This window comes from Metopolophium dirhodum, chromosome 2 (assembly GCF_019925205.1).
Source record: "Metopolophium dirhodum isolate CAU chromosome 2, ASM1992520v1, whole genome shotgun sequence".
Lineage (NCBI taxonomy): Eukaryota > Metazoa > Arthropoda > Insecta > Hemiptera > Aphididae > Metopolophium > Metopolophium dirhodum.
The window spans coordinates 7997274-8009849 of NC_083561.1; the positions used below are offsets into that span (position 1 = coordinate 7997274).

At 36.5% G+C, this 12576-nt stretch overlaps 1 protein-coding gene across 2 annotated transcripts in view; it reads right to left on the minus strand.

The window, feature by feature from the left end:
* LOC132938622 (zinc finger protein castor homolog 1-like) overlaps positions 1 to 12576 on the minus strand; it is an 87521-nt gene that overhangs the window by 43337 nt on the left and 31608 nt on the right. For both annotated transcript variants that reach the window (XM_061005556.1, XM_061005555.1), the window contains exon 3: positions 1123 to 1280. In XM_061005556.1, the coding sequence (XP_060861539.1) occupies positions 1123 to 1280 (158 nt within the window). The remainder of the gene's footprint in view (positions 1 to 1122; positions 1281 to 12576) is intronic.

The following is a 12576-nucleotide window of genomic DNA, read 5'->3' on the forward strand; positions in this document are numbered from 1 at the left end:
TCGCGCCGCACACAATACAATATATTGTTATTATCGTCGTTATAACTTACAATATAGTGTAGGTTCTAGATATCATATAAATTATTATGCGTACAAGTCATAACTGTATTGTGCATATAGCCCGGTAAACGCGTATCACTATACATATGTGAGATCGACAAACTATTTGGTGTATCACGCGCATAGGTACACATAAATACTCACACCGCACACGTATATTATTACATTGGATTTGTGGTGAACTCGAGTAGAATATTTTTTGCGTTTATCCATGGATGCACCGCGTATTCAATATATCGGGGTAACGCGCTTCGTGGACTTGCGGAAACGACCTTATCGCGAGTGTTTTGGGTGCAGCGCGGGAGGGGACGGGGTGGCGACTTGTTGTCTTGAACCCGAACGCGAGCTCGCGATTTTATGATACCGTATACACCGTGGCGTGCAGGGGGTAATAACCATTTTTGCACAGTCAATTTTCAAGAACATGGTTGAAGCGCTGCAACTTCATTTCTTTATAGCGTATATATATTTATGCATTTACAATACGCACCTCTGTGCGTGTGTGTGTGTGTTTGTATGCGTAAGAGACACTACTTTTTGAGAAAAATCACATGTGGCGGCGTACCTATAAATTAACAGTGTACGAAAACTTGGAAAGTTTATGGGGAAAAAAACAAAAAGCTATCGTTTGACGCGCGGAAACAAAGATCAGCGTGTCTCAATGTATATATATTATATATAATACATACACACGTGCGTATACATACATACACATATATATTTCATTGTATATACTTTTATCTATAATGCAATAATAGAAAAAACTACCTAACGAAAATGCATTTGTGCACCACTGCGTGGTATATCGTCTAATATAATATGATGCATTGTTCCGTATGGTGAAATGGAATATGCATATATAGTATATGCTCATAGGTAACCAACACTTGGCGCGAAAATTTTTTTTCGATTTATTCATTTATAATTACACATTTAAACGCAATATTATAAGTACCTACTATTACATAGCGTGGGAACTCTGGGAAGGCATATCGCGTATAACGTTCAACCAATCGCAATATCATCGTGTGTTATAATGTGTTGCAAATAAATAATAATTACCTTTTGCGTTGGCGAAGATGGAGCTGAATTCGCAGGGCTGGACCTGGGACTGGCCGACGAGACACTAGCCGGTTTGTGTTGTTGGGCCGCGAGCAGTGGCAAACCCAGGGCCGGATACAGACCCACACCTCTGGCAGCCAATGATTCCAATATACGACCTGCAGTAAAATAAAAAATGTTGTTAAGACTAAAAATCTATATATACGTCGTTATGCTACAAAAACATCGTCAGGTATCGGCGGTATCGATTAAGTCGAATAGTAAACGTATATTATATATTTTTGAGAGTTCTTGTCGTGCGCATTCGGGAGCGTTAACTGCACAAATAGGTACCCCCGAAAGGACTATACATATACAATATACATAGATAGACATAATATAATAATAATAATACAGTTGCTGCCGTGTGTGCGTATAAACGTAGAGGTATACATGCATATTTACATAATCAACACATTAGTCATTGTGTCACAGACGGACGTGAAATAAGGTAAACACGAAACCGGAGCAAAAAATAAAGGAGGTGAAAAATCGTGCTCTCTATCACCCGGCGATACTATGTAAGTATAGAAACCGACGACTACGACACACCTTTGGGGCAATTTTTGTGAACCTGTCAGTTGGCGTAAGATAAGAATTTTATATACACATACATTTAATATTTTTTATTTCATATTTGTATCGGCGTTGTGGAAGGAACGCCACGGGCGTCAGTAGCACACACCGGCATGTTTATTATGCGTAATGAAAATGTGGTTCACATATTATTACAATATAATAATAATAATAATAATAATAATAATGTAATATATTTATGTGAGCATTATACATGTATATTATTATCATTCGTTTTTATTATTTATCGTCTTTGAATAACACACACGTTTATCATTTTTATTCTCTTTCTTTTGGCGGAAATCGTGAAGTGAATATATTTTTTCACAAGAAATCGTGCGAGAAGTCACAAAAAAAAAAAATCCAACGTCGAAAATCCCCGGAGTGTCTGTTTGACGTATCTAGAACGACGAACGTGACGAAGACGCGACTGTACTGCTGTATAGTAAGTTGTCTGACGCTAGTAATACGCAAATAATACGATGTATATATAGGTAGTTGACTCTAGAGATTACCGAGATAACAGTATAGCTCACCTATAGGGCTATCGTTCAATATCAAAAATTGTACGCACGCGCATATTCAATTGTCCGACCGTGTTATTATGACGCCGCAATAGAATCTATATAGCCCGTAGGTGTACTATAATAATACGTTATACCTACATTTATCATGCACAAACTACAATTTTGCGTTCAAAAATAAAATCTATCACAATAAATTGCGATCATCAGCTGTACCCACCCACCATATTAGCATGGGTAATTTGACGCCGTAGAACTCTATATTTTTTCCGAAATTACTTCGTCGCAAGACCGTCTGAAGCGCCGACCTTTTATCTTTCAATGACGGTCATCGTTTGTCGCTTTCGTGAAATTTACCGGTGTGAATTCGTTTTTCATTCGAACGAGGAGTAGCATTTTATCGATTGGTTTTGCGACCAATTTACTGGTTATGCGCGTATACCATAATTTATTATATTTCGTGTAGATTATAATGATTTGTACTCGAAATATTGTTATTACCATAGAAATTCCTGAAAATTTGTAATGTCGTTTTCCGTGTTGTTCGACTAGTCGTTATTTCTCGATTGCGAGTTTATATTCGTATATACTATATAGGTGTATATGTATAGCGTTTTATGTAAATACGCCCATTATCGTCGTCAAGTAACCGTCGTTTAGTCAGTATAACGCGTTAATCTCGTCGACACGGATCACGGTTGGTAATCGCCAGGTTAATGTTTTTATTTTCGACGTTTTTTAAAAAATAATATAGGTAATATATATATATATATTGCCCCCGAAATTGCTATATCGCGTGAGAAGTCGCAAACGGGGGCTCCGGATACGCATTTACATGTTAAATTAAAAAGTAGTTTCCACTACTGGAATATTTTATATTTGATTAATTTATAGGTTTTATATATATATATATATTTTTTTACTCGCCCATTTAATATATATTGGAACCATTATTTCCCTCCAAAAACAATAATGAAATGATAATAAAATAACGCCTGCATGAAAAATATACTCTATATAATATTATTTACGTACAACAGTCGATATATTTTATATTATATGATACAATAATATCCATATTGTGTATACAATAAACGCCTCTACATAATAATATAATACCTAATAATATAACATTATATTGCTCTCGTGATCTGCATTTCGCCCCGCTGCAGCGGTTCGCGTGGACGGGTTCAATCCGTTTCCCATTGTGACCCAGGGACCCGTAAAAGTGGAGCACAATGCGTTGGTAATGTGACACCCGGAAGGATGATAAAAAAAAAAAAAAAACCGATGAAAAAATTTCGAGTGTTTCGGTTATTTCGTTCCCGTCATTACCGTCTTAATCCGCGTGCGTGTATGCGTGCGTGCCTATGCGCCTGGGGTTCGTGCTGTAGCGTCCGAAAAAAAAGACCCTCGACCCCTGTGTCACACTTGTCTCCCCCCATATCGTATATTTTATATTTTTTCGTCCGAATATTTTTGCACGAGGGTTTCCGTAAAACGGGTAAATATTATTTGCGGTGGAAACTGTTAATAACCATACACACGCACACTCGTACACACTAACGCCGTATACCACGCACTGTAATAGCAGTCCCCTTCGGCAGTTTGATATCCTCATTATTATATTATATATATATATACCTATATATATATTTGTGCGAAGCGCAGACACATGGGGAGATCAATTGAACAGGTTAAAAGCTATATAAACGAGAGGTTTTTTTCGCTCCGCATAATATCCTGGGACCGGGATAATTTTTTTACGTTTTTTAAAGGGGACTAATGGATGACATCCTATTTTGTTCCCACCGTGCTTGGGCGTTTAACCAGGAATATGATTTTGCAAAAAAACACAGCCAGCAGCTGACAAGATAGGTAGGTATAGGTTATGCGTACGTGGCTCGCCGCCTATTGTCGGAAACTCGGCAGGATACTTTTGCATTTATATTATACGATTTGACAATAAAAAAATAATAATAATAAAAAGAGAAGGCTTCGATGATAGAGTTAGATTGCGTGTGAATAGCGAAGATCGTTTTATTTTATACGGTTTTTTTTTCTGAAGTCCTCGACGACGCACGTAAGTAACAAAAAGATTAACGGCCTATGGTGGAGACCCCAAAGTTCTTTCCCCGAAAATATTTTACTAGGAAAAAGTTTTTTCCCTCTGTTTTATTCGTCCACCGAGCAATAAAATATGTTGGCAGTATTTTTTTTGGTGATTTTGTGAAAATAATATGCATATTATGTATAATAGTAGGTACATATAATTATATAAAATATACACCAGAATATACCTATACAAATATATTATATGATATTATAATACGTGGATAGCTGTTGAAAGATATCACCTATATAATTTACCGGGATAATACGAGAAATTATTCTTATATTATATACTGCTAGTTACATGTGTATCATTGTTAGTAAATTATTCATGAATTTTTGGTCATTTTCAGACGGGTTGTTTATTTAAGTATTTAACTATCCGAAAAATTATGCATAATGCTATATAGAGTACATCCGCTCTACAGTTGTAATGATTAATTTCTACGAATTTTAATGAATACGTTTTGTTAATACACACATATACACTGTATAGTGGTATGAAATATTAATGAATATAATAGTTCATTATTTCCGGGCAACTGTCTAGAATTATATTTTTTTTCGTCGGAAAAATGGAGATCGTCACAAGTGACTGGCTCTATGTTGGTTTTTAGACGAATTGAAATTTAACAAATCCCAATGAGAAATAAAAAGAAATAAAGAAATAAAAATGTCAGTGATATTAAGATGTTTTTTACCGCATTTGACTAGATGCATCCATCCATCGGACTAGTTAACAACGCCACTATATAACAATAGACTGAACATTTTCCACATGAGTAACTCATACGCGTAGGGAAGTAGTTCTTTTACCAAAAACAATGTATACAGTCCATCGAACCATACATTTAAACCCGTAAATATTCGAGAAAGTATTTTCTCGAAACGTTAATTTCAAGTGGTTTGACTCAAGCTATACATTATAAGTGCACTTTTATTCGTATATCATAATATACATATTATATACGTATAGTGGCACACGTTTAATAAGTATAGGAGAGTATATATTATACCACTTAATACTCTAAAATGTCGTTTTTGTATAATATATGATTGAATATCGTAATATTATAAAAATAAAAATATAAATAAAAATTACATCTAATAAATGATTATTAAGCTGCAACAATGATAATAATTTACGAATTTACGACGTAATTGAGTTATGTGTTTTTATAATTCAATTCATTAGAATTGTATTTACATTCTATCGTATTCAAATATTACAACGAACGCGCACACACAAAAAAATTGAACAAAGTATTTTTATAAAAACCAAATTACTTGTATATATTTATTTTCATGGTTAATGTATTATATTATATTTAAACACGGACGCGTAGTGCATGATGCAATGTGTTTGGCCACTTGACGAACAGTAGAATCCATTGAACACACAAATCTGGTGTGTTTCTACAATGTGTTTTCCTATATAAGGCGTATGTATATGTGCGTGTTTAAGTATTTCTTCTTAAAAAAAAAAGTGGAAAGAAAAAAATGAAAAAAGTTGTATAATGAACGTGCTCTCGGTAATATGAAATGGAAGTAAAAAACGTGGCTTACACTCGTCAACAAACGCCGTATTTGGTAAATCAAAACAGTTATGTTCATATTGATCGAAGTGACGTAAGCGTTTTTTGGTAAGCCTCTTTGGTCCACGGATCCATCGTGACATCATTGTTTATCGACTTAAATAATAATAACTACGCGTTATCCTCTCCGGCACCAATACTAAATAATATATTATATTTAAATATGCAGTATATTAATACAATATTATATTTTTATTTTGCAGTATACAATTCTAGAAGCACGCAGTAGGTTTTTTACAAGTTATGTTTATTTTTTCAACACACGTTGTTCTATCATATAGGCATAGTAACTATTTGTTATATAGAATTAAACGATATTTTGAATCTCGATAGACATTTTACTTTTTTCAATGTTTTTCCATCGTCCAGACGCACAAGGATCTACTATATCATATATTACTTGGAAATCCTAGCGCAAACTTTTGGCCGTTGAACCCAAAACAAAAGAGAAAAATCTGATTACACACGTCGTGCAGCTGTCGTGGTGCAGTTTTTTAACCCTCATATCGTTCGTATATAATATACATGCGCATACGTGTGCGCGTGCGTGTGTGTGTGTGTATCCAGGACACCCAAAATAACGAATCGGAAGGGGTTACGCCGAGTTCCCAGAGAATAACCGAAAGGATTAAATAATGGGGGAAAAAATCGTACGAAAATATGTTTTCAAGTGTTTTCCGTGTACATGGGGATAAATAATAAAAAAATAGTATATATATACAAGATTATCCTACCTGGCCAGATGTATGCCAGCTGTATATTATTATAGTTTATGCCGATCCTCAGCGGGGGTTCTTTTGACATCTGCTTTTCCAAGTTATCGTTAATATAGGCTTACCTATAATTCTATAAACCATAGATAAATGTAAATAGGTACACCGAAAGTTCGAAGATTTCGGATGACGCGTTGTTGAAAAAAAAAAATCAAATTAAATGCGTCCGAACGTACAACGATCGTTAGAAACGTATTAACGCACACGTATATAATATTATATATTATAATGTGTGTGTTTTGGAACAAACGCTACTACCATAGACTATGTAGGTATATAAATATATAATATCCACGTTGCACCACCGCTATATTATACATTATTATAATTGTAACGGACATTAGCGGTCGTGTTTTCCGTATAATAATAATAATATTATATATATATATATATATATAAATTATGTATATAAACATTATAAATACATAATATAGGTAGGTATATATAATACGACTTGAAAACGGCGAAAATTAAAACGTTCAGCCGTAATTCGATAACCGGCGAAATCAAATCTGAGACTGGTTTCGTGCAGTGTTTGCAGACACACGTCACTATAGCACAGACATACTATAATGTAGCTGCAGAGATACGACTTTCCGTACATACATAATATACGTCATATATGTACATATAAGGTTTTTAAACGTTATTATTATAATGTGCGACTGGCCCGAACTGCGTTCTGGTGAATGGTTTTCCATTAAAACGAGACAACTCGCTGTTGGTCCGTGTGTGTTTTGACACGGCTCTCTAAATCATTATAATAATTGATGAAAACATTAAAATATAATAACGTCGTTAGGAAAACACTGTAGAACAGCCACACGTGGGCGCTACCAATTGTTCTATAGTCTATACGTATATCAATTAACGCGCATTTCGTCGGTAAGAATATGTAAATAAATCGTCGTGTGACCTGCCGATAAGCGTAGTTATTAATAATAGATAGGTGCTGCACATGCATGAGGATTAGGCACGAAAAGAAAACTCGTTCAGGTTTTATCGAGACGTGCCTATACAATATAATATTATACATTCAGTTGCAGGGCAGGCAAAAGAAAATTAATCAAAAATAAACAAATACACAGTACTATTATCTATGCACGATATTATAATTCAATTAGATTATAATTTATGGGGCGTACGACTATGTTTAATACACGTATTTTATTACAATATTTCTGATCTGCACGCATCGCGATAAAAACACGTCTGCAGCACTTTAAACATCGAATCGATCTCTGGAGACTCAAACATATCCCCACGCGTCCATTGGTAGGTATAGGTATGCCGTATGCACACAAATGGGTACTCACACACACATTGTACGAATAATAATAATTTAATGGTTATAGAATGTGTAATTACAGATGTCGATCCCGGTAATAACCTCGTTATGCATTGACGTATACTCCGACAAATAACGGTCTCAGTCAAAATAACATGTCCACCGAGTATAATTTGCCAACTAGAGGTGGCGCGGTGGACGAGAATAGCCTGGTATTAAGAAGAAGAGAGTTCATTGTGCGCGCGTGGTGTACACATGTACGAATGTATACGATATACGGTATATCATATTATACCAACTATGTAATATTATTATAATATAACGTGCAAGCAGATAAAGGATTTTTTTTCGAGTGCGGAGCCACAGTTTTTGACATAGAACCGACAGATGAGAAATTCGTTGAATTCATCGAAACAACGAGTAAACGTGCTCTACTGACGACGGACGTGTCACACCAATCGATACGTAATCGCATTGACTTAACCCTGGTTGTAGGGACTCGTCGGAGACTTCCTAATTTGGAAAATATATTATTATTTATTATTAATTATTGTATATTATTTTGAGCTCTCGAAATAGAAGTAAAAAAAAAAAACAATATGCGGAGCGACCTGCAGTGTATACAAAGATATATATATTTTTTTTTTGTTTCCGGAGTGAGACAAAGGCCTGCCCAAAATTGTATACTGTGGAAGGTCTAGTGTTTCTACAGAGGATATTCTCGGTTGAGGGCGATACGTGCCATATGCGACACACTCCACACTGTAGTATAATTATTAATAATATATTGGCAGTACGATTTATACTCAAATTCATTTATACAAGGGCAATAAAACTATGATTTTAAAACTGATATTTATTTAGTCTTATACAGTACATATTTAACCTTTTTTCGTAATTTTGATATGTGGGCATTGACTATAATAATTATGACTGTATAATTTCAGTAACGATCAACCCATGTGTTTGTTCCTTCTCTCATTTCCATTATCCGTCATTATACACTTTGAGGTTCCGCCAACATGTACCCTTTACAGTACAAGAATAGTAGTCATATTATCTAAATTATAGTTGCACGCCGTGGTGTTGCTGTGTGGGATCGATGCTGAGACGCGCATCGGTAATTTATCAGCACGATGTTCATTAAAGTCAGTATAATAGATGGCGGACGACTTAAGTCAAGAAGAGAGAAAAAACGAAATGGTAAGAGGAAAAAAAATAAAACACGCGCGTACGTCTGTCGCCGTCTCGACAATCCGCAGCGAAGACTTTCAACGAACGTGCTACGAGGGTAAATCATTTTTCAAACGACACTGTTCTCGACGCCAACGATTGACTTCTTTCATCAATTTATCATTGATGGAGTTGGCCATAATATGACTGTTACTGTGGTATTACTATTGGGTGGTAGAGACGTGGGTATCCACGTGTGATATACACTTCGTCGGTCTCTGCCGTTGCACAGGCAAGACTTCTGTATATACGTGTGCTCCTGTGACGTAAGCCGCGTGCATACTATATACACACAAAATATTATGCATACATTCCTGCAGCCTGGTTTTCCTACATTTTACACACTGAGAAATTACGAGAAGCTCTTAATAGAGTAAAAAAAAATACATCAGCAATGTGTGAATTTGTTATCCGTTAAATAGTCCTTAATTTCTACTTCGCTGGACTTCGTCGACTAACGCGTTCGCCAGCTCCTACCACAGTAATAATATATTTTTTCTCGACTTAATAATACTATAATATATGTAAGGGTAAACCATTTATCATTGGGAGCACCGTGACCAACGCCAGTCAAGAGACACGCCCCAGGCGTCATTCTAGGCACCGACGACATAAATGTGCGACATAATAATAATAATAATAAATATATTATGCGCAGACCGCGGGCGTGATAATGCGATAAGGTTCGGTTTACGCGCGCGTGTCATATAAAACCCAGCTGGTCGGGCGCGATACACGCGAACCGCCGTCGATGTCGCGAGCCGTCAGTAGGTTTCCGAAACCTTTCAACATTGGAAAACAGTAATAATAGTAGTAATAAACTAATAATGATAAAACGAAAATCAAAAACGAAATAAATAAGTAAATATAATATACTGGTAGGAAATAGAAAATACGAGGAAAAAAATTGTCCCAAAAGGCACTGGGGTGAAATTTGCCATTGGTTGCAAAAAAAAAAACCCGCATTGGCGAAACCGTACAAAGCGTGTTTTCCGCTCGAAGAAAATCCGATTACCGTTTCCGTGCCGTCCCTACCCGACACTGCACAACACGTCGCGAGCGGTGCGCAAAATTGCAGCATTTCAATTGCACTCGTCAAGAAGGGTCATCGGGGCGGCGGCGGACGGTTTTATATTATATATCATCCCATATTATACGTGTGTCGTATATACGTAATAAGAACATATATATATATATATATCGTATTTGTGTGTGTATACATGGAGGTGTATATACGTAGAGAATTCGCTGACTCGACAGACCGATAATATGTAATAACATATTATGCGTCTACTTCGAATTTATATAATATATTATATTAAACGTGTACCACACGACAATCGACGTAGTTCGGTGTGGATTTTATAATACCTACTCTAATATCTATAGAACATTAATACGGCGTTTCACCCGCACAGTGTATTATAGTCAATGTGTGTGTATAAAACGTCTGTTGCAGACAGACCCATAGTAGTGACACTGAAACACTGGAATGCAAAGGAATTTGCACAAAACTCGATTCTAACTAAGAGACGTGAAATCCCTCTGCTGTGCATGCATCATAATATAATAAATTATAAATTTTGATTTATAGGTATAAGCCGATGTATGCGATTTGCCAGATCAGGACGTTCAACGCCGTCAACTGCAGTGGTGGCGTTCTTGGTTGTAAATATACTATACATATTATTATAAAAAATATATTATTATACTATAGCGCATTTGTATATGCGTATTATAATATATTATATAGGTTAATCCTCTCGCTCGCTTTGGTATTGGCGAGTACACTCAAGTACTTCTATGCACGTCGTATTTGTTCGTTTGATTTTGCTTTTACCGCAAGTATGGTGAAATATCGAAATTCTGATGGTGTGAGTCATATAATAGCGTTATAATTTATAATTATACTTCTACACGTATAACCATTATGTAGAATGTAGGTACAACATACATGAGTATACTCGAAGATTGGTCGGAACTACTATCGGACGATAATATAATATTATTATGTACACATTCTATTATAATATTATATTATGCAGTCGGTACGATTGGATGTCGATCGGAGACGATTTTTATTGTTTTTTTTATTTATTTTTTATGAAAACGACTCGTTTCCCCGACAATGGGCGACGATAAAACCGACGGTGATGGGGTGTGTTGCAGGGAAACAAAAGGAATCGGTCGGGGTGGTGGTTCGTATACGTATAACGATATTTTTCGAACAATTAAAAATCGTACAACAGTGATAGTGCGGTAGCGGCGCGGGGCGATAGACGGAGAGCCGCCGAGGTATTGTAGAGGTGTAGAGAGAAAGAGAAAGAGCGCGCGCGAGAATGAGAGAGAGAGAAAGAGAGAGAGAGAGAGAGAGAGAGAAAGACTAAGACTGGAAGAGAGGGACAGAGAGACTGACCGAGTGAGCGTGAGTGAGTGGGAGAGGGCGCGACGGCATGTAGTCGTGCGGCGGGAAGGGAAAACGGCGAAGAAAATATAGTCAATAAAACGCACCCCGGAATATAATAGAAAAACGCGTCCGTCCGTCTGGGACAGTTAAAGCTATCGTAAAAGTTTCGCGTATCGCGTCATAAAAACGGGGCCAACATGGCCGGGCGGTTCCCTCAAGACGGTTTTTGCGGCAAATTTTTTTTCCCTCCGACCCGCGTCACCGTTACCAACATCACCACTACCAACGCTGCTGCCACCGCCGCCGCCGCCGCCGCTATTGCCGCGCCAACACTATAGGAATATTTTCTTGGTTTTTTTCCATGTTTTTTAAGGCCAGCGCGCACACATTGGCCATAATTTATTGCAGATGTTAGCATACGATTTGTATCGGCCTAAAAAAAGAATATTATGACCATAAAAAAAAAAAATGAACGAGTCCGCCGCCGCCGCCGCCACCGCCGTCGTCGTCTCCCAAAGACAGACGGTTTTTACAACCCTATGTGTGTGCGCGTGTGTGCGTATAACGCTCGTTTTATTTTTCATTAAAATAAAGTCTCACTAGACTTGTGTTTTATTTATTTATTTTTTGTTTCCGTTAAAAACTCTACAGGCTTATATTATACAGCTCTTTTCCCCCTTCTGCGAATCTTTAATGACCAATAAAACGCGTACATTAGTCGTATAAGCGTATGTATAGTGTATATTATTATTATTGTGTAGGTGTGTACGGCGACGAGTAACGATAATGCGGTCGCTATCCAAAACAACAATATACCCATGTAGGTATCATGATAATATATATTACACGAATATTGGTTTGAAATCGCGTATTTTTCTTTACGTATGATGTGTCCTCCGAAATCCGC